The 23,768-nt window shown below is 45.5% G+C and overlaps 2 protein-coding genes across 3 annotated transcripts in view; both read left to right on the top strand.

Moving 5' to 3' along the window:
* The first annotated feature begins 583 nt into the window (after nucleotides 1–583).
* Nucleotides 584–22,698, top strand: PHPT1 (phosphohistidine phosphatase 1). Of its 2 annotated transcripts, XM_083161145.1 has the most exons (4): nucleotides 584–801; nucleotides 3,066–3,187; nucleotides 3,946–4,077; nucleotides 22,601–22,698. In XM_083161145.1, the coding sequence occupies exons 1-3, from the start codon at nucleotides 654–656 to the stop codon at nucleotides 4,036–4,038; spliced, it is 363 nt and encodes a 120-aa protein (XP_083017271.1). In that variant the 5' UTR covers nucleotides 584–653; the 3' UTR covers nucleotides 4,039–4,077; nucleotides 22,601–22,698. The 2 variants fall into 2 exon arrangements, with proteins under 2 accessions (XP_083017271.1, XP_083017270.1); XM_083161144.1 differs by lacking the exon at nucleotides 22,601–22,698 and having other exon boundaries at nucleotides 585–801; nucleotides 3,946–4,342.
* The window catches only part of MAMDC4 (MAM domain containing 4), a 33,605-nt gene continuing 29,342 nt past the window's right edge, over nucleotides 19,506–23,768 (top strand). The window contains exons 1-3 of the mRNA XM_083160474.1: nucleotides 19,506–19,652; nucleotides 21,424–21,466; nucleotides 22,601–22,696. Coding sequence (XP_083016600.1) covers nucleotides 19,506–19,652; nucleotides 21,424–21,466; nucleotides 22,601–22,696 — 286 coding nt within the window. The remainder of the gene's footprint in view (nucleotides 19,653–21,423; nucleotides 21,467–22,600; nucleotides 22,697–23,768) is intronic.

Genomic DNA, 23,768 nt, shown 5'->3' with positions numbered 1-23,768 from the left:
AGGTCGACATGGGGTTTTTCACTGTTTTTTAACCTGAATGTCAACACAGTCGACATGGACACAGTTTAAAGTGCACTGCATCCCCTCGCATCGCTCGCTGCGCTCGCTATGCGTCGGGCACGGTGCCTCGCTACGCTCGGCACACTATTTTATTCTCCCACCACGCCCTAGTGGATGGTAGGGCATGAAATACCGCCTGTCGGCACATGTTGGCTCAAAAAACAGTGAAAAACTCCATGTCGACCTTGTGAATGTCGACATAGACAATGTCGAACTAATGACCTTGTCGAACTAATGACCTGTCGAACTAATGACCTTTCGAACTAGAATCATGTCGACCTTTTCCCATGTCGACCTAGAGTCATGTCGACCTTTTAGCATGTCGACCTAATGACTGTCGACCATAATGCAGTAGACCAAATGACCGCATCCCGTGCGCACTTATTACTAGACAGGCACATGTAATTCGATGCTAGCAGGGAATGCCCAGGAACAATATGGCTGACCGAGCCTCAGCCACAACTGGAAGTGACGTCAGCCAGATATTATTTAGCGTACAATTGTTCATGTTATTGGGCAGTCGGTAGGAGTGGGCGGGGTGACCGTGGATTGGTTGCCTGTGCTGTCTGTCTGTCAGTCACTTGCACGTTGGGATGGCGGAGAAGGGGCTTGAGCGGGTCCCCGCGGTGGATATAGACCCGAGCGGCGTCTTCAAGTACGTGCTCATCCGGGTCCATATAAAGGAGGGCTCGGAGGAGTACAAGGACATTGTGCGGGGATACAGCTTTGCTGAGTACCACGGTGAGGGGACAGCCGCCATTACTGCAGCTCATCCATTGTACCCGCCCCTTCATACATACAGTGTGACGTCACGTCAGTGCGGGTACTCCTAGTGCTGGGCGTGGTATATCCGTTGTGGGTACTCCTAGTATATACAGTGCAGGTACTCCTAGTGCTGGGCGTGGTATATCCAGTGTGGGTACTCCTAGTGCTGGTATACACAGAATGTGTACTTCCAGTGCAGAGGGTGGTATATACAGTGTACTCCTAGTGCTGGGCGTGGTATATCCAGTGTGGGTACTCCTAGTGCTGGTATACACAGTATGTGTACTTCCAGTGCAGAGGGTGGTATATACAGTGTACTCCTAGTGCTGGGCGTGGTATATCCGGTGTGGGTACTTCTAGTATATACAGTGCAGGTACTCCTAGTGCTGGGCGTGGTATATCCAGAGTGGGTACTCCCAGTGCTGGGGGCGGTATATACACAGTGTGGGTACTCCCAGTGCTGGGTGTGGTATATACAGTGCGGGTACTCCCAGTGCTGGGGGTGGTATATACAGTGCGGGTACTCCCAGTGCTGGGGGTGGTATATACAGTGCGTGTACTCCCAGTGCTGGGGGTGGTATATACAGTGCGTGTACTCCCAGTGCTGGGCGTGGTATATCCAGTGCGGGTACTCCCAGTGCTGGGGGTGGTATATACGGTGCGGGTACTCCCAGTGCTGGGGGTGGTATATACGGTGCGGGTACTCCCAGTGCTGGGGGTGGTATATACGGTGCGGGTACTCCCAGTGCCAGGGGGTGGTATATACGGTGCGGGTACTCCCAGTGCCGGGGGGTGGTATATACGGTGCGGGTACTCCCAGTGCCGGGGGGTGGTATATACGGTGCGGGTACTCCCAGTGCCGGGGGGTGGTATATACGGTGCGGGTACTCCCAGTGCCGGGGGGTGGTATATACGGTGCGGGTACTCCCAGTGCCGGGGGGTGGTATATACGGTGCGGGTACTCCCAGTGCCGGGGGGTGGTATATACGGTGCGGGTACTCCCAGTGCCGGGGGGTGGTATATACGGTGCGGGTACTCCCAGTGCCGGGGGGTGGTATATACGGTGCGGGTACTCCCAGTGCCGGGGGGTGGTATATACGGTGCGGGTACTCCCAGTGCCGGGGGGTGGTATATACGGTGCGGGTACTCCCAGTGCCGGGGGGTGGTATATACGGTGCGGGTACTCCCAGTGCCGGGGGGTGGTATATACGGTGCGGGTACTCCCAGTGCCGGGGGGTGGTATATACGGTGCGGGTACTCCCAGTGCCGGGGGGTGGTATATACAATGCGGGTACTCCCAGTGCCGGGGGGTGGTATATACCACCCCCCGGCAACTAGATGGTTGGATGGAATAAAAATCTGGTACTGGATGGGAGCAAATGTAATTTGTTTCCCAAATTGGAAAATGGACAACACCTGTCACTCAGACAATGCACTGTAGTTGTATCTGTTTGATGTAAATAATTTCACTGAATGTTTTTGTCCATTCTCCTGGGTTTGTGAGCAAATGGCTTATTGTCCTTTGCTCCCATCCAGTACCAGATTTTCAGTCCAACCAACCAACTAGTTGGATGGTTGGAGGAAAGTTGGTCTGATGTGTGGCCAGCATTAGTGCTGGTATACACAGTATGTGTACTTCCAGTACTGAGGGAGGTATATACAGTGCTATTACTCCCAGTGTTGGGGGTGGTATATACAGTGCAGGTACTCTCAGTGCTGGGGGTTGTATATTGGGTACTCCTAATGCTGGTATACACAGTATGTGTACTTTCAGTACAGAGGGTGGTATATACAGTGCTGGTACTCCCAGTGCTGGGGACTGGAGTGGTCTTTACAGTGTGGGTACTCCCAGTGCCTGGGGGTGGTATATACAATAAGAGTACACCCAGTGCTTGGGGGGGCGGTATATACAGTGTGGATGCTCCCAGTGCTGGGGGTAGTATATATGGTGTGGGTGCTCCCAGTGCTGGTGGCGGTATATTCAGTGCGGGTACTCTCAGTCTCTGATTGGATTAAATTATCGTAGTGTCCAATACTTAATTGTTGGTAACTCTGTGTTAACTATAGAGAGGAGCGTATGTACCTGCTTGCCACCAAACCACTATTGCCGACTTGTTAGATTCAGCAGTAATACCAGTCCCACGCATCTCCTCGCTCCCCTTTACATCATGAAGGGGATGCCAGTAGTAAGTATGGCAGGTTACACATATATAATGTCTGACTTGTGTGTCCCGCTGCAGCTGATATCTATGACAAGGTGGCGGCAGAGATTGAGAAGGACGGCGTCTATGACTGCGAATGTCTGGGCGGAGGCCGCATCAGCCACTCCAACAAGAAGATCCACATTTACGGCTACTCTCTGGTAAGACGTTCCTGCTGTATTTATAGACAGGTACAGGGGGCACGGGTACCCAATATCTCCCCGCCCCAACAGGGTTATCCAGGTCATATATACATGTCATTGCACCGGGATTCCAACATGCAGACAGCCAGCATGCCCATCGTAAGTGCAGGTCAGTGTTAGGCTGAGGTGGGGGTGGGTGTTAGATTTAGGCACTAGTGTGGGGCCTTAGGCTTAGCCTAACCTATGTACCTTGTAAATTAGCAGGTGGGCTGTGCACAGGGATTTCAGGGCTCTCCTCTGCCCACGTTTCCACTTCTCAATGGCAATGGATTTCGATAGATAACACTTTGGTATCCTGTTGAGCCACGATCAGATCCACCAGGCGGCCATTAGGCCAGGATAGTGGAATAGGGTGGATGGGGCACTGTGCTTTGTACAGATTACAGGCCAGTGAGAATACGTGTATATAACTGGAGATGCACAATAAGTACATTCCCTCATTATGGCTTCTGCTTACTGTAAGCTGCTCTGTTACTGAAGGTCGATGTCATGAGAGATGGGGGTGGACTTTTACAAAAAATATGGCAGCAATCACTGAGCAACACATACATGGTTTTCTTATTACATAGTTATTTTCTGTCTTTATTATTATTTGAGGTGTTCCCCCAAAATGATACAGCAGGGTAGGGACACAGCCTGTGGGCAAGGGACCTGTGCTTTATAAGTGTACATAATACCGTAGTAATATCTATTCTTCTTGCTCTGTCCCTCTGTAGGGGTTTGGTCGGGCCAGGCATGCCGTGTCTATGGAGCTAATAAAAGCCAAGTATCCGGACTACGAGGTGACTTGGGCGGATGAAGGATACTAGATACTGCGTCGCTGCGTGTACAGATTCCTACGCCAGCTGGTAGGCAACCAGTGCCATATACTATGTGGAGACTGCTGAGCTAGGTGTCTCTCGTCTGGCCACAAGGGGCAGCGTTCTGTGCTGAGAGGAGTCCTCAGCTCATGGGAAGGTTGGATCCTCACTGTGTTACAGTGCACGGATCGCCTACACACATCTCTGGCAGCTGTAACTGTGTTATACTATATACATCTGTAGACTATCGATTAACCCGTGACATCACAATGGCTGCAGGTAACAGGCGTGCATTAAACCTTTTACCCCTCCATCGGCTGTAGTGCTGCTCTTCCTACTAGTGACGGCTATTTGCTGTACAACGCTCCCTACGTAGAACAGATTCCTCTGCACCTGTGCTTAAGCCATTTGTTTCCCTGCCAAGTACTGGTAGATGCCCCCTGCTGGGCGAGGGCTGGAATTGCCAGAGATCACTGAGGTGGATTAATCCCTTAACCCCTTCCTGACAGAGCTAGTTTTGGCGTTCCTGACAGAGCCATTTTTTTCAAATCTGACATGTCTCACTTAAGTGGGGATAACTTTTTTTTGCTTTTACTTATCCCAGTGATTTTGAGATTGTTTTTTCGTGACACATTGTACTTCAAATTAGTGGTAAATTTGGGTCGATACAGTCTGTGTTTTTTTGTGAAAAATACCAAAATGTCGTGAAAAAATGGAAAATTTAGCGATTTGCAAAATGTTAAATTTTCTGCTTGTGAGACAAATAATCATACCACTCAAAATAGTTAATAACTAACATAGACCATATGTCTACTTTATATTTCCATCATTATTTCAACTTCCTTTTCATTTTTTTGGACACTAGGAGGCTTACAATATGAATAGCAAATTCTCAAATTTTCAAGAAAATTTCAAACACTGATTTTTTTAGGGACCAGTTCAGTTCTGATGTGACTTTGAGGGACTTGTATGTGAGACACCCCCATAAATGATGCCATTTCAAAAACTGCACCCCTCACAGTATTCAAAACAGCATTTTGGAAGTTTGTTAACCCTTTAGGTGTTTCACAGGAATTAAAACAAAGTGTAGGTGAAATTTCAAAATTTCTTTTTTTTTGCAGATTTGCAATTTTAATACATTTTTCTAAGGAACACAGTACATTTTACTAGAGAAATGTGACTAAAAATTGATTCCCCCAATTCTTTTGTTTTCATAAATATCCTATATGTGGCCCTAGTGTGCACGTTGACCAAACCACAGGCTTCATAATAGAAGGAGCACCTACTTGATTTTGGAGACTCCTTTTTCTGAGATTATTTTTTAGGCACCATGTAGGTTTCTAGGCACCATAAGATGCTAAAATTTAGGAACCCCCCCACAAGTGACCCCATTTTGCAAACTACACCCCTCAGGGAATTCATCTAGGGGTATAGTGTACATTTCAAACCCCCAGGGGTTTCACCAATTGTGGTACAACTGGGCATTGAAAATGAAAAATTAAATTTTTTACACAAAAATGCAGTTCTGGCTCAAAATTTTTCATTTTCACAAGGAATGAAGGAGAAAAAGCACCCCAAAATATGTGCCCCAATTTCTCCCGAGTACGGCAATGCCTCACATGTGACCAAAAAATACCAGTTGGGTGCATGGCAGGACTCCGAAGGGAAGGAGTGATTTTTGGATTTTGCAGCTCAGATTCTGGTGGAATTTTGGTGGGTGCTATGTCGCATTAGCAAGACCCCCCAAGCACCAATACAGTGGAACCCCCCCACAAGTCACCCCATTTTGCAAACTACACCCCTCAGGGAATTCATCTAGGGGTATAGTGTACATTTCAAACCCCCAGGGGTTTCACCAATTTTGATACAAGTGGGCAGTGAAAATGAAAAATTACATTTTTTTACACAAAAATGCAGTTCAGGCTCAAAATTTTTAATTTTCAGAAGGTATGAAGGAGAAAAAGCACCCCAAAATCTGTGCCCCAATTTCTCCCGAGTACGGCAATGCCTCACATGTGACCAAAAAATACCAGTTGGGTGCATGGCAGGACTCAGAAGGGAAGGAGTGATTTTTGGATTTTGCGGCTCAGATTTTGGTGGAATGAATGGTGGGTGCTATGTTGCATCAATACAGTGGAACCCCCCCACAAGTCACCCCATTTTGCAAAGTACACCCCTCAGGGAATTCATCTAGGGGTATAGTGTACATTTCAAACCCCCAGGGGTTTCACCAATTTTGATACAAGTGGGCAGTGAAAATGAAAAATTACATTTTTTTACACAAAAATGCAGTTCAGGCTCAAAATTTTTAATTTTCAGAAGGTATGAAGGAGAAAAAGCACCCCAAAATCTGTGCCCCAATTTCTCCCGAGTACGGCAATGCCTCACATGTGACCAAAAAATACCAGTTGGGTGCATGGCAGGACTCAGAAGGGAAGGAGTGATTTTTGGATTTTGCGGCTCAGATTTTGGTGGAATGAATGGTGGGTGCTATGTTGCATCAATACAGTGGAACCCCCCCACAAGTCACCCCATTTTGCAAAGTACACCCCTCAGGGAATTCATCTAGGGGTATAGTGTACATTTCAAACCCCCAGGGGTTTCACCAATTTTGATACAAGTGGGCAGTGAACATGAAAAATTACATTTTTTTACACAAAAATGCAGTTCTGCCTCAAAATTTTTAATTTTCAGAAGGTATGAAGGAGAAAAAGCACCCCAAAATCTGTGCCCCAATTTCTCCCGAGTACGGCAATGCCTGACATGTGACCATAAAATACCAGTTGGGTGCATGGCAGGACTCAGAACGGAAGGAGTGATTTTGTGGATTTTGCAGCTCAGATTCTGGTGGAATTTTGGTGGGTGCTATGTCGCATTAGCAAGACCCCCCAAGCACCAATACAGTGGAACCCCCCCTCAAGTCACCCCATTTTGCAAACTACACCCCTCAGGGAATTCATCTAGGGGTATAGTGTACATTTCAAACCCCCAGGGGTTTCACCAATTTTGATACAAGTGGGCAGTGAAAATGAAAAATTACATTTTTTTACACAAAAATGCAGTTCTGGCTCAAAATTTTTCATTTTCAGAAGGTATGAAGGAGAAAAAGCACCCCAAAATCTGTGCCCCAATTTCTCCCGAGTACGGCAATGCCTGACATGTGACCAAAAAATACCAGTTGGGTGCATGGCAGGACTCAGAAGGGAAGGAGTGATTTTTGGATTTTGCAGCTCAGATTCTGGTGGAATTTTGGTGGGTGCTATGTGGCATTAGCAAGACCCCCCAAGCACCAATACAGTGGAACCCCCCCACAAGTCACCCCATTTTGCAAACTACACCCCTCAGGGAATTCATCTAGGGGTATAGTGTACATTTCAAACCCCCAGGGGTTTCACCAATTTTGATACAAGTGGGCAGTGAACATGAAAAATTACATTTTTTTACACAAAAATGCAGTTCTGGCTCAAAATTTTTCATTTTCAGAAGGTATGAAGGAGAAAAAGCACCCCAAAATCTGTGCCCCAATTTCTCCCGAGTACGGCAATGCCTGACATGTGACCAAAAAATACCAGTTGGGTGCATGGCAGGACTCAGAAGGGAAGGAGTGATTTTTGGATTTTGCAGCTCAGATTCTGGTGGAATTTTGGTGGGTGCTATGTGGCATTAGCAAGACCCCCCAAGCACCAATACAGTGGAACCCCCCCTCAAGTCACCCCATTTTGCAAACTACACCCCTCAGGGAATTCATCTAGGGGTATAGTGTACATTTCAAACCCCCAGGGGTTTCACCAATTTTGATACAAGTGGGCAGTGAACATGAAAAATTACATTTTTTTACACAAAAATGCAGTTCTGGCTCAAAATTTTTCATTTTCAGAAGGTATGAAGGAGAAAAAGCACCCCAAAATCTGTGCCCCAATTTCTCCCGAGTACGGCAATGCCTGACATGTGACCAAAAAATACCAGTTGGGTGCATGGCAGGACTCAGAAGGGAAGGAGTGATTTTTGGATTTTGCAGCTCAGATTCTGGTGGAATTTTGGTGGGTGCTATGTGGCATTAGCAAGACCCCCCAAGCACCAATACAGTGGAACCCCCCCACAAGTCACCCCATTTTGCAAACTACACCCCTCAGGGAATTCATCTAGGGGTATAGTGTACATTTCAAACCCCCAGGGGTTTCACCAATTTTGATACAAGTGGGCAGTGAACATGAAAAATTACATTTTTTTACACAAAAATGCAGTTCTGGCTCAAAATTTTTAATTTTCAGAAGGTATGAAGGAGAAAAAGCACCCCAAAATCTGTGCCCCAATTTCTCCCGAGTACGGCAATGCCTGACATGTGACCAAAAAATACCAGTTGGGTGCATGGCAGGACTCAGAACGGAAGGAGTGATTTTTTGGATTTTGCAGCTCAGATTCTGGTGGAATGAATGGTGGGTGCTATGTTGCACCAATACAGTGGAACCCCCCCACAAGTCACCCCATTTTGCGAAGTACACCCCTCAGGGAATTCATCTAGGGGTAGAGTGTACATTTCAAACCCCCAGGGGTTTCACCAATTTTGATACAAGTGGGCAGTGAAAATGAAAAATTACATTTTTTTACACAAAAATGCAGTTCTGGCTCAAAATTTTTCATTTTCAGAAGGAATGAAGGAGACAAAGCACCCCAAAATCTGTGCCCCAATTTCTCCCGAGTACGGCAATGCCTCATGTGTGACCAAAAAGTGGCAGGACTCAGAAGGGAAGGAGTGATATTTGGATTTTGCAGCACAAATTCTGGTGGAATAATGGTGGGTGCTATGTCGCATTAGCAAGACCCCCAAAGCACCAATACAGTGGAACCCCCCCACAAGTGACCCCATTTTGCAAACTACACCCCTCAGGGAATTCATCTAGGGGTATAGTGTACATTTCAAACCCCCAGGGGTTTCACCAATTTTGATACAAGTGGGCAGTGAACATGAAAAATTACATTTTTTTACACAAAAATGCAGTTCTGGCTCAAAATTTTTCAATTTCACAAGGAATGAAGGAGAAAAAGCACCCCAAAATCTGTGCCCCAATTTCTCCCAAGTACGGCAATGCCTCACATGTGACCAAAAAATACCAGTTGGGTGCATGGCAGGACTCAGAAGGGAAGGAGTGATTTTTGGATTTTGCGGCTCAGATTCTGGTGGAATGAATGGTGGGTGCTATGTGGCATTAGCAAGACCCCCGAAGCACGGTGAAATTATGAACCTAATATTCCATAGATGTGTGGTATAATTTAAAACACTCCTTTATACATAGGCCGGGTTTGTCGGGGCAAGTGTCACACTGGAAAATAGTTTGCTTTCTTATTCCCTTTTTATAGCAAACTTTGCACCTTTTTTGTGTCCTGCCCTTTTTTCCAGTGGAGGGGATTTCATCAGGAAAATGCTGCCCTGGTACAATACGGGGGCCAGTACTAGAAGTACTGGGGCCCTCTGCCTGCTGGTTCCCAAATATTAGGCCCTTTATGACTTCCTCTTGAAAGTGCATAAATGTCCCCCTCTGGCCGGTAGAACGGAATAGCACGTAAGCGTTATACAGTGCCATCTGGATGATATACACGGCCACCTTCTTGTACCAGATTTTTGTTTTCCGCAGGGCACTGTACGGCTTCAGTACCTGATCTGAAAGATCCACTCCGCCCATGTACCTATTGTAATCCAGGATACAATTAGGTTTGGAGGTGTGGGTACTAGCACCTCGTACAGGGACGGAGGTGGTACTGTCTCCGTGAATTGTTGTCAGTATAAGGACATCCCTCTTGTCCTTATATTTGACCAACAACATATTTTCGTTGCATATTCCCCTGCTTTCACCCCTTCTCATTACTTGGGCAATGTGCGTTTTTGGGAGGCCTCTTTGGTTCTTGCGCACAGTACCGCAAGCTGCTGTACCTCTTGAACCAAGGGCCTTAAACAGGGGGATGCTAGTGTAATAGTTATCCACATAGAGGTGATAACCTTTATCCAGGAAGGGGTGCACTAAATCCCAGACAATTTTCCCACTAACACCTACGAGGGAGGGGGGGCATTCTGGCGGTTCAATTCTTGAATCCTTCCCTTCATATACCCTAAACCTGTGAGTGTACCCTGAGGTGCTTTCACACAGCTTATACATTTTTATGCCATACCTTGCCCTCTTATTGGGAAGGTACTGGCGGAATTTAACCCTTCCTTTAAAATGTATAAGGGACTCGTCGATACAAATAAATTTTTCAGGGATGTACACCTCTTCAAATTTGGCACTGAAATGATCAATGACCGGCCTGACTTTGAATAGCCGGTCAAAGGTGGGATCATCTCTGGGTGGGCACTGTGCATTATCGGTGTAATGTATGAATTTAAGAATTGTCTCAAATCGAGTCCGGGGCATGGCCATACGGTAAAATGGAGTACTGTACAGAACATCTGTACTCCAATATTGCCTAATTTCTGGCTTTTTTACTATGCCCATATGAAACACCAGACCCCAAAACGTCATCATCTCTACTGCATCTACAGGGGTCCACCTAGCAAATGATGACGTGGGGTTTTGAGCAATAAACTGCTGGGCATATAAATTAGTTTGGTCCACCATTAAATTTATAAAATCATCAGAGAAAAATAATTTGAAAAAGTCAATTTCTCTGAGACCTGTGGAATCAAATTGGATTCCTGGCATGCCCAAAAACTCAGGAACCTGGGGCTCAAAATTGTCTGGTGGTGGGGTCCATACTAGATCAATTATTGGGGGGGGAATCTCAGCTGATCTACGGGGGCGTCTTTGAGGGGGTCCCTCATCAGCAGAGGAGGAAGAGGAGCTTAAGGCAAATCCTTCAAATTCCCCGCTTGCATCACTGCCTGTGTCAGAGTCCGAAGCAAGCATGGCATATGCCTCCTCCACTGAATACATTCTCCTGGATGATTGGGAGGACATTTGGGAGGACATTTGGGAGGACATTTGGGATGCCATTTTTATTTTTGTGTTACCGGTAGTGAAATGTTTCAACACGTGTATAGTGTAGGGGGGGGCACAAACTTTATTTCAATCCGGGGGGTATGTAGTGTGTAGTGTGTATGTGGTGCAGAAAAAAAAAAAAAATGCTTTATACCAATAAAAAAAAAAAAAATGAAGGGGTTAAAAAAAAAAAAAAATGAAGGGGTTAAAAAAAAAAAAAAGGAAGGGGTTAAAAAAAAAAAAGGTCCTGCGCCAAAAATTGAGCACAGATGTTGGTCAGTAACGTCTGTCACTGAACAGCGCTCAAAGGCAACAGGAATTTGATCAAAAAAAAAAAAAAAATAGATCAACCCTGTGCCGAAAAAGATGATCAGTGATGTACGTCACTGATCAGCGCACAGCGGCCACAGGACACCCACAAAATCACAGTGTGTGTAAAAAAAAAAATTAAAAAAATACCCCACAGCACACACACAAAAAAAAAAGGTGATCAGTGATGCGACACTGATTACCAGTGAGGTGCAGCAGGTGCACAACCTTTGGTGCAACTGACAGGTATATATAAAAAAAAAAAAACCTCTGTACCCCCAAAAAAGTTGCTGATCACCTCAGATATAGTGATCAGCACAAAAGGCGGGGACAGCAGACACAAAATTTAGCACTCTCTATCACTATCTCTCTCTATCTCTCTATCTCTCACTATCTAACACTATCTAACACTCTATGACACTGCAGCAGCAGCACTCACAGGTATATCTATATATAAAAAAAACCCTGCGCCCCCAAAAAGTTACTGATCAGTTAATTTATACTGATCAGCACAAAAGGAGGGGGCAGCAGTCAGTTATATAAAAAATATATAGCACAATCTGTCACTATCTCTCTCTATCTCTCTCTCTCTATCTCTCTATAACTATCACACTGCAGCAGCACAAAATATAGCACTCTGTCAGTAGGCCTCTCTCTCTATCTCTCTCTCTCTATCTCTCTCTCTCTATCTATAACTATATCACACTGCAGCAGCACAAAATATAGCACTCTCTGACACTATCTCTCTCTCTATCTCTCTCTATCTCTCTCTATCTCTCTCTATCTCTCTCTATCTCTCTCTATCTATCTCTCTATCTATCTCTCTATCTATCTCTCTATCTATCTCTCTATCTCTCTATCTATCTAGCTAATACAGTGCAGCAGCACAATTTCACAGGCACAATTATTGAACAGGATCCAGTAATCAATCAGCAGCGATCAAGTAAGTATTGCAGGCAGCAAGGTTCTGGTCAGTATGGCGGCAGGGGGGTACGGTGACCGCACTGCACGCTTTCCAGACCGGAATGGCGTCTGCAGTGCAGTCACCGTTAGTTTAAATCCCCCTCCTTGGCTGTGATTGGTCCGTCGGTCCGACGGACCAATCACGGCCTTTGGGGGCGGGCGGGGTGAGGTGGGGTGACACCAGTGTCACCCTTACACCCCGCGGTGATTGGTGCTGTACTTTACAGCACCAATCACCTCTGATCCCGTGTCACCGGCGAACGTTATTCGCCGGTGACACAGGAAAACGCTGTGAATGGCTGTTCACACTGAACAGCCAATCACAGCGATCGCCGACGGGGGGGCGGCATCGCAGCCCCCCCGGGGCATGCACGGACATGTCTGCTGTCAGGGACAGCAGACATGTTGAAACTGTCACCGCGTCTATAGACGCGGTGACAGTTTAAAGCCATGACGTACATTTACGCCATGTGTCGGGAAGTGCTTCCCGGCCATGACGTAAATGTACGTCAAATGTCGGGAAGGGGTTAATTATACAGCGCTGCCATGACTGATAGCTGATGCCCATGGTAACCGTGCCGCAATCTCCTCTAAGGGTAGAACATAAAGGGGCAGATGTACTAAGAGAGAACGCACCAGCCAATCAACTCCCAACTGTCATTTTTCATACACAGTTGACTGGCTGGTGCGTTATCTCCTCTATCTCTATCTGCCCCATACGATGTCACAGGCGCAGCAGAACGATGTCACACCCGCTGGTGCCCGCTCAGGCTTCTCCTCTATAAACGCTCTGTAAGCACAGGTAACCTTGCGGACAGGCTCTGTCGGCATATGTCAGTGTGATGGCATCTGCCAGCCTGGCAGGAGGTCACACTCTGCACCGCTGAGCCACAATCCGGAGGTACAGTTCTCATGAAAAGATGCCAGGGCTCAACAGATGTCAGCTAGAACCCACACATATAAAATGTCAGTATCACGGTCATAATAGCTGTACTGTAATGCATTACCCAGCAGGCTGCTGCGGAAGGGCCAATCGTAACCTTCTACACCATAACTGTAACCGTTATACCTGGCGCAGAAGGGGTGGCTAAGACGTGGTGGTGGCAGCATCATAAATACCTGGAACACTGTTTTATGACTTAATAGCTGGGAGCTAAGTGCAGGCTGTGGTGTTTGGTGCTAAGGTCAGGTCTGATGTGGCCTGGGAACCGCTGACAGCACCAGGTGTGTTGTCATTTACAGCCCCTGCAGGTCACCATACACCTGTCCTCTCATCACACAGCTGGGGGAAATCTGATGGGTTTCTTATGGTGTGTACACACGGTACAATTTACCCTTCGTTTTGACTATATAGTAAAAACCTAATGTTTTGTTGGGAGGCAATTAACCTACCAGTTTATTTTTGGATTGTGGGAGGAAACTGGAGTACCCGGAGGAAACCCAGACAAGTACGGGGAGAATTTACAAACTCCGCACAGTTAGGGCCATGGTGGGAATAGAACCCATGACCTCAGTGCTGTGAGGCAGTAGCACTAACCATTACACCAGGGATGGGAACCTGCGGCCCTCCAGCTGTTGTTGAACTACACGTCCCAGCATGCCCTGCAACTGTTTAAGTATTTCAAAATAGCAAAACTGTAGCAGGGCATGCTGGGATGTGCAGTTCAACAACAGCTGGACGGCCGAAGGTTCCCCATCCCTGCATTACACCGTCCGTGCTGCCCAAAGCAAAGGAATCTCACCTTGTGTACACCCCATTGCCCAGTGACTTTCTCCGATGGGGAATAGCTGGTTGGTCTCTCCAGAGGCTACAGAGCTGTCCATATACCTCTGGCCTCCTCCTTGCCACGCCATGCCCTGGATAGGTAGTAGCGTTTTTTGTTATAAAGGGTCCTATTCCCAATGCAATGTGAATAGGACACACAAGCAGCGTCTGCTGAATAAAATAATATTGCCTATATTCTGTGTGCGACCGCTGCTGTGTCCACTTCCGGAATGCTACGTTACAGTTGTTTCCTGGTAGCGCGGCGTGCAGCGCACAGAGCATAGCCGCACGTGGACACATCTGTACATGAATGTGTGTCATGGCCGCCTGGTACCACCGGGGGTGTATCTGCATTATGCCTTACCATGAATAGTCTGGGAAAGTCGTGAGCTGACTCATTTCTTCCCTGCTCTGGGAACTGTGCGGAACAATAGACAAATTCTAAAACACCAATCATCCTGTCAAGTAAGTGATGTGCTGGTAGGGCGGGGGTTAAATTCAATTGAAAAAAATAAAAATGAAAAAAAATCCCCCATAAAAAATGGCCGGAGTTATAACAACCTTGTGTTTATTGACCAATTTATTTGTGACCATGGGGGTTATTCAGACCTAATCGCACATCTGTGAATTTGCAGGCCAAGTAATAATTGAACGACTGTGCAGACGTACAGTCCATAGTATGTATGCACGGGGTCATCCTGTGATAAATTCCAGTGTCCTTTTAATTTATGGCCATTCGCAAGTTCACAGGAAGCCTGCGTTTGGGGGCGGTATCCGGCCATTTTCTGGGAGTGCCAGATAAAACGCAGGCGTTCGAGTGCTCCAGCCCCGATCAGCCTGTTTCCATCACAGCCTAGTACAAACTGAATGAACAAAATGGAAATGTATCTATCACATCTGATAAACAGATAAGCCATCATTACACTTACCTTATCTGAATGAGCAGACTGATTTTTCAGCTGACGGCACCACATTTCCTCATACGTCAAAGTCAAGCTACCTGGCAAGACAGAGCCTTATATAAAAGTGATGGCCTGCACCCATCTTCAAGGGGAACGAGAATATTAAGTGAGAAGTTTGGAAGCTTCATAAGCAACTATTTAAACTAGCAGAGGGGGGCAGTGAACCAAATGAAGAAATCTGCTCCCCCAACCTAGAGGTATTGTCTCAGCAGGAAAATGGAACAGGAAGCCTATCCACTGCAACAAAAGATAGTACCAATCAAAACCGAATAGATATAGGCAGAAAGATGAACATAGCTAGCAGCAGGAGAAGCACAAACACAACTTTAAGAGCTATGTGTGCAAATGCTAGAAGCTTAGGAAATAAAATCCCAGAACTAATTGCAATAATGACAAGGGATGAACTGGATATTGTGGCTATTACAGAGACATGGTGCAATGAAAATCATGACTGGGACATAGCTATACCAGGATATACTTTATTTAGGAAGGACAGAATGGGAAGAATTGGGGGAGGGGTTGCAATATATGTGAAAAAAAGTATAAAGACTACCTTAATACAAAGTATTGAAGAAAAAACTGAGGCCCTTTGGGTGACCATAGAAACAGGGGAGAAGGCGATTTTTCGTATAGGGGTGATCTACAGACCACCAGGTCAGGAAGAGGAACTTGACAAGAGCCTATTGCAGGACATCAATAAAATGGCATTAAAAGGAGAGGTGATAATCATGGGAGACTTTAATCTACCTGATGTAAACTGGGAGCTGCCTGTTGCAAGTTCCACCAGAAGTAGGGACATGCTGAATTCCTTGCAAGGAGCATCCCTCCAGCAATTGGTGAGGGAGCCCACTCGTAAGGACGCAATATTAGACTTAATACTTACAAATGGTGACAGAATATCTGACATAAATGTGGGTGAAAACCTGGGATCCAGTGACCATCAAGCAGTATGGTTCAAAATAAAGACAGAGACTGACTCATCGCACACAAAAACAAAGGTGTTAGATTTTAGGAAGGCTGATTTTGTAGAGATGGGAAACTCTGTAAGGGATTCTTTGGCAGAGTGGAGGAACTTGGAAGGAGTGCAGGATAAGTGGGAAAAATTAAAAAGTGCAATTCTAAAAGCAACAGAACTTTGTGTCAAAAGAGTTAGGAAAAACACACGAAAAAGGAAGCCATTGTGGTTTGCAAAAGAAGTAGCAAGTATTGTGAAAGCAAAAAAGTTGGCCTTTAAGAAATTTAAGAAGACGCAGAAGAATGAGGACAAAGAGGTGTATCTTGTTAGACAGAAGGAGGCTAAGAAGGTAATCAGATGTGCAAAAGCACAGGCTGAAGAGAAAATGGCCCAATCAGTGGGTAAAGGGGGGAAAACTTTTTTTAGGTATATAAGTGAAAGGAGAAAAACAAAAAGTGGAATAATAAGACTAAAGACTGAGAGTGGAAGTTTTCTTGAGGGGGACAATGTAATAGCAGATAATATTAATAATTATTTCTGCTCAGTATTCACTGCTGAAAGAGAGGGGAAGGGGCCACAATTAAGTTGCAAGTATAGTCAGAAAACTGAGGGAGAAACAAGTACATTTACAGAGAAGAAAGTCCTCACAGAACTCTCAAAACTGAAAGTGGATAAATCAATGGGGCCAGATGGGATACATCCAAGGATACTAAAAGAGCTCAAAGGGGAGCTGGTAAAACCAATAACAGAATTATTCAACCAGTCACTAGCTACTGGAGTAATTCCAGAGGACTGGAAAACAGCGAATGTAGTCCCACTGCACAAAAGTGGAAGCAAAGAAGAGGTAAGCAACTATCGACCAGTGAGCCTTACATCAGTAGTAGGGAAATTGATGGAAACACTCTTAAAAGAAAGAGTTGTAGAATATCTCAAAACCAGCAATTTACAGGATCCAAAACAGCATGGGTTTACTGGGGGAAGATCATGTCAAACAAATCTTATTGACTTTTTTGACTGGGTGACTAAAGTAATAGATCAAGGTGGGGCTGTAGATGTAGCTTATCTAGACTTTAGTAAGGCTTTTGACACTGTCCCACATCGCAGACTGTTAAATAAACTTGAAAGCTTGGGATTGGATTCTAAGATAGTTGAATGGATAAGAGCATGGTTGCAGGACAGAAAACAGAGAGTTGTAGTAAATGGAGTACAGTCAAAGGAGGGAAAGGTTACAAGTGGAGTACCCCAGGGATCTGTACTTGGACCAGTGCTTTTTAATATCTTTATTGGTGATATTGCAAATGGAATTGAGGGTAAAATGTGCCTTTTTGCAGATGATACAAAGGTATGCAACAGGGTAGACACACCAGGAGGGGTAAAACAAATGATTGATGATCTAGGTAGATTAGAGGAATGGTCAAGAGCATGGCAACTACAGTTTAATGCCAAAAAATGCAAAATCATGCACTTGGGTTGCAAAAATCCAAAGACTAAATATAGTATAAATGGCACTATAATGGAAACTACTGAGGAAGAGAGGGATCTAGGTGTCACTATTTCAGGGGACTTAAAGGCAGGTAGGCAATGTAACAAAGCAATGAAGAAGGCAAGTCAGATGCTTGGTTGCATAGGGAGAGGTATCAGCAGTAGAAAGAAAGAAGTAATAATGCCACTGTATAGGTCATTGGTACGACCTCATCTAGAGTATTGTGTTCAGTTCTGGAGGCCATATCTCCAGAAGGATATAAATACATTAGAGACTGTACAAAGAAGGGCAACTAAAATGGTGCATGGCCTACATCACAAAACGTACCAGGAAAGACTAAAAGATCTTAATATGTATACTTTAGAGCAGAGAAGGGAAAGGGGGGACATGATAGAAACTTTCAAATATATCAAGGGTTTTAACAAGGTACAGGTGGGAGACATTCTTCACAGGAAGAGGAGCAGCAGAACACGAGGACATGCACTGAAACTAGAGGGAGGAAGATTCAGGGGAAATTTAAGGAAGAATTACTTCACAGAAAGAGTAGTAGATAAGTGGAATAGCCTCCCATCAGAGGTGGTAGAGGCAAATACAGTAGTACAATTTAAACATGCTTGGGATAGGCATATTGATATCCTTACAAAAAAATAAGGATCAAATATGGTTTGAGGTAACATGTTTAAAAAAGGGGCAGACTAGATGGGCCAAGTGGTTCTTATCTGCCGTCAAATTCAAATTCTATGTGTGATGCACATAAACAGGGCATAGTGTAACAAGTTAGTGCAGTGGTTTCCGATCACAGTCCTTCGCCCTTTGAGTGCCAATGTCTGTGAGAGATGTGCAAAATATCTGCTAACAATGCCAACGTCGCTCACACTTGTTATACAAATTCAAATAAAAAATGTTGTGTAAAAAAAAAAAAGGTTCTATTTCTCACATAAAGTAACATTACCGGTCATTATGATGAATAAAAAAGTTTTTTGGCAATTTTCACACCTATTTTAACTAGTCCAATTGGCACTCAAAGGGTTAAGCTACCTTAACAGTCCAGGATTTAAGAATATCTGTGCTTGAGCACATGTTATTTAACCCCTTCCGTGGCACTCCCGAGAATTTTCCAGGTTTTGCTCCAGTGCGCAGACAGGCAAACCCGGAAAATTCTCGGGAGAGCCACTGCCTGCGCTCCCTCCAGCCGGGCTACGCCGCTGAAATCAGCGCGGTGCTCAACTTCAGCGGCTGCCCGGCCCTGCCTCCCTCCCCTCTGCTGTGTGCAGAGTGACCTTGTAACGTCACGCTCCACACAGCCGGGGGCCGGCCGTGGCTGATAGACTGTTCAGTGGCGCTGCCCGGACCTGGGGTTGCAGTGGTAGGGTTTTTTTGGGGAGCGCTCCCCAGAAAAAACTTGCCCACCACTGAAGGGGTTAATTATTAACTCAGTCAGTTTGATTTAATCAGCTGTGCTTCAGCATGGTTATCCAGAAAACTTGGACTGCTTAGTTGTCTTGAGGACTGAGTTTGGAACAACATTAGGGTATCTAGTGAAAAAAGCAAGCACTAATAGGAGCCCATTTTATAACTGTATGGTGCCCCAGCCAATCAGCTTTTGTCATGTGTTTTAAAAAAAAAAGTAAATTGAGAGCTGATTGGCTGGAGCAACGTGTTTCCATATTGGGGGGGTTTAATAAATAGTCGCTGAGTATGGACAGACCACACCCTCGATGTGCTCTGCAGCCTGGCCCATGTCTCACGCAGCGTTGGGCCCGTATTAACCTGCTATGTGTGTGGTTATATTATAGGTATTTATAGACTCAGTCACCTTCATCCAACATGTAACAATCCCTATAATGCACAGGTCATGTGTAGGGATGGGGAACCTTCGGCCCTCCAGCTGTTGTTGAACTAACCATCCCAGCATGCCCTACTACAGATTTGCTATTCGGCCATGCTAAAACTGTTGCAGGGCATGCTGGGATGCGTAGTTCAACAACAGCTGGAGGGCCAAAGGTTCCCCATCTCTGGACTAGAGCAAACCACACAGTCTGCCCCCTACATATCATCCACTGCCTCCATGCGCTGGCTAGGAACGTGCCCGGACAAATCAGGAAAACTTGTTGGAATAAGGAAACAGCTGACTACAAGGAAGGTTCTGGAAGGAGAAGTTCATAGACCGTATGATGCAACCGTGTCCACAGCTCAGAAGTACATGGGACCGACTGTAAGAAAAACCTCCTTCCTTATAAATTACCCAACATAGGTCTTACAAATAGGGTATTATATGGATCAGAACCAGGCACCAGTAACTACCTAGAGACTTGGAGCAATTTGGGCCATCACTCCACATGCTTCTATATGGTGACTGGCTGTCAGCACTCTGATTGGTGGATAGCCCCAGCCATCCACCAATCAACATGCTGAAAGCCACCCACTGTGTGGCTGCAGGCGGAGTTAAATGCCTGGCCCTGCTCCAAAGTAGGGAATTGTGGGGCCCATGGGCAGCTTCCTGTTAAGACCATACACTAAGATGCCCCTGCTGAGGCATGTATGAAGAGTCTGGGCCAGCCATGAAGGCAAAGGATTAAGGCCCTCCAACCCCCTCCCCCACACCATGGCACAGTATCTGTAATTGCACCAATTTCCAATGGGAGGTGGTCTTGCACCCATGCTTGGTCAGCCCTCTCTTGCAACAAGGACTCCATTTGGGAAGCAGGATACATGCTCCCACAATACAGATGCCTGTAATTACTGTGATTTTCTCTACTGACTTTCATTATTCCCCTTGTGGGAACCCTGACAAGAGAGAAAGCAGCACATGATCACACAAGGTCTTATCTGTGCTGGTGTGCACTTATCCATATTGTGCTGCTGCTAGTGAGCTGTGATTTAAGATAAGAATGTTTGTTAGTAATCTTTAGTTAAACACATTTGTTTAATCGAGTATCTGGTGCCCATACTGATTTGGCTAATGTTATAACGGTATAGAAAACAGCACACACAATAAATTGAGGGTTTGCCTAACAGTTGCAGACCATCCAGTGTTCACATTAAATAACATTTAATACGCAGAAAACATACTTATATGCCTAGGGATGAATTCACAAAAAGACAAATTGCATTTGGAATTTATTGCATAGAAATCACATTATTCATGTATACTGTGCTGAGTGAGAAATATCACAGCGAATATATAGCTGCAAAAAAAGAAACCCCATATTGCAGACAGCAATGTTATCATCAATACTTGCAAACTTCCCAAAGTAAATTATTACTAATGTTATATAGAAATATCTTGTAACAGCAAGCATTTAATCATAGACACGCCCATATGTGGAGCCAGGCACCCCTTGCAGGGTTGCTGCATCCTACTGATTCTAGTTTTCAATAGTAGGCAGGTATGCCCCATAACCAAAAGTGTTCTGTATAAATTGGGACACTGGGAAGCGTACTTTCAGTGCTTCTTGCAGAGAGACCCCAGAGGACTAGTTCCGTGTGGGAGGTACAGGAGGTGTGGCACCCTGAATCATGGCTCCACCCCAGCTTACAGTTCTGCATTGATTGGTGTGATTCTCTGCAACTACTTAACTGGGTGGGAGCAGGAGCCTAGTTTGCTCTCCATGAAGTACACAGGGGCCGCACACCATAAATCGGGAGTATCCCGGCCATTCCGGCAGAGTATGCTATATGCATTGTAACAAGCCGTTGTGCTAGCTCTAAATAAACCAGCCAAGGAGGGAGTCTGTGACGTACGGCAGACAGCTGTCTCCATTCCAATCTGGATGGTTTATTGTAGAATAATGACTATTTCCATTACTATTTGCTGTTTCCAGAGCTTGCACTGAGTAGCCGGCTGCTTACATTGCAGAGTATTATCCCGGGCACCTTACACTGCAGACCTCTGAGTTCTGCTAATCAGGGGTAAAAGTCCACTTGTGCAGTTCCTGAGAGGATCCTGCCCTGTACTCTGAGCTCTCTTGGGGGTTATCATGCAGAGATCACACATCTCCCTGTTCCTGCTCGCTGTGTGCTGCTCCGGTGAGTGACTGCTGAGCTCCGGATACTGGCTCTTACCCCACAATTGGGCTGGAGGGGCTGTTATCTGGTACTGGGCATTTTGTGGGGGTGTAATGTGAGGCAGAGGTACTACAAGTCCCAGACTAACCTTCTAATTAGGAGTGCTGATACCACTGGCATGCCACCTGTTGCCTACTACTGATCTTATAGTACATGCTGGGACTTGTAGTTCCATGCCAGTCAGAGGTTCTCAACCACTGCTTGCTGTAATAGAAGTACAGCATGGGCATGATTAGACATGTAGTCCTACAGCGGCCGGGGAGCCATTGCTTCTGTACCTTTTGCAGGGTACTGGTATAGCAGGTAGACACTGAATAGTCAACACAGGAGTTACTAATTTTTCTCTCCAGTTTACATATGCCCCCCTGCAGTGCAGCATGGCGTTACCAGGTTTCCTCTGCACATAACATCTGACCCCCCCCCCCCCCTGCAGTGCAACATGGTGTTACCCAGTTATGTGCTTTTTTTCTTTGCTAACAAAACTGACTTAGACCCCCTGTGTCTGACTCCACCAGAGTAGATAGAGAAGCGCCCCCCTCCTAAACCAGTTACATGCCGAAAGTTAGTGATCGTATAATGGTCAGATCTAGTTAGATGAAAATAATTTGGCTATACCACATTATGCGCAAACATGGGGCCTTATTCTGGTTCACTCTCGGAGGCAAATTCCTTCTCAAATATACAAAACCATATGCACTGCAGGTGGGGCAGATGTAACATATGCAGAGAGAATTAGATTTGGGTGCAGTTTTACTTCAAAGTGAGATCTATATTGCAGTGTAGAAATAAAGCAGTCAGTATTTACCCTGCACAGAAACAAAATAACTCACCCAAATCTAACTCTCTCTGCACATGTTACATCTGCCCCACCTGCAGTGCACAGGGTTTTGTCCATTTGAGAAGGAATTTGCCTTTGCGAGTGAACCAGAATAAGGCCCTTACTACAAGCGGAACAGCATAAACCCCAAATAATGTCACGGAATACTGGGCACAGATCTACTGGTACGGTGACCCCATCCCTGTCACCGGGTGAAATTGTGTTATCTTTGCTCCGTGGCCTGTGACATGCCTGCTAATCTGCCACGTTTTCCACAGCTACGTCTGCCGCCTCATCACCTTGTGACAGCCCCATCCAGAGCCGCTGTAACTTTGTATGTGACTGCTGGGACTGCTCCGATGAGCGGCAATGTGGTGAGTATTGCAATTCTGTCGCTTCGAAGGTGAGGCATCCTATTCCGGGGAATAGAATTCTGTGAAATTAGATTTTTTTTTTTAAATACTTTTTGTAAATCAGCTATTAAAAAAAAAATGTCATTCCACTCAGTCTGCCCCAGTACTGGACACGATAAATCACTGATAACTCCTGCTCCGTGTAATACATCATGGCAGCCATTACAATGCACAGCTCCCCTCACAGAGGGCCTTATTTTAGTTCACTCTTTCTGACAAAATCCTTCTTAGATGGACAAAACCATGTGCACTGTAGGGGGGCAGATGTAAAATGTGCAGAGAGAATTAGATTTGGGTGAGTCATTTTGTTTCTGTGCAGGAAAAATACTGGCCGCTTTATTTTTACACTGCAATATAGATCTCACTTTAAAGTAAAACCCCACCCAAATCTAATTCTTTCTGCACAAGTAACATCTGCCCCACCTGCAGTGCACATGGTTTTGTCCATCCAAGAAGGATTTTGTCAGAAAGAGTGAACTAGAATAAAGGCCCGAGAGACAGGTTATGACTGCAGAAGACGCCTTCACATTCAGCAGGTGGCAGTAACTACAGGTGGGCCGGGGTGGCACAAGCTGAGGACACTGGTTGAGGGATGGTCCAACCTGGCTCAGCTACCTCATACTTGCCTACTTTTGAAAACTAGTTTCAGGGAGTTTATGGTTGGTAGTAGAATTTTGCACAGCGTCCCATTGAGGGAGCGTGTCATGCTCCACCCAAAGGGCGTGTCTACTTCCATATATGGAGAGATTGCGAAAAGAGATTGAAGCGTGGGAGTGCACTGCTACATCTGAGAGGAATCTTCTAAAATTACTTATATCCAAATGTAGATGAGCCCCAAAGCAGTTAGTAAGAGATGCTATAATTGGTAAAGTGCTGGGAAATGGCGCTGATGATTTAATGTAAATGTATCCATCTCTCATTCCTTTTTTCCCCAAAAATGGAACAGGATAATGTGGGTTAGGTGAAATGAGGGAGATTGCTAGACTAAAGAGGGAGAGAGGGAGATTGCTGCTATTTCAGGGAGTCTCATGCA

This window comes from Crinia signifera, chromosome 9 (genome assembly GCF_055691185.1).
Source record: "Crinia signifera chromosome 9, ASM5569118v1, whole genome shotgun sequence".
Lineage (NCBI taxonomy): Eukaryota > Metazoa > Chordata > Amphibia > Anura > Myobatrachidae > Crinia > Crinia signifera.
This window is presented reverse-complemented; position numbering and strand designations above follow the sequence as displayed.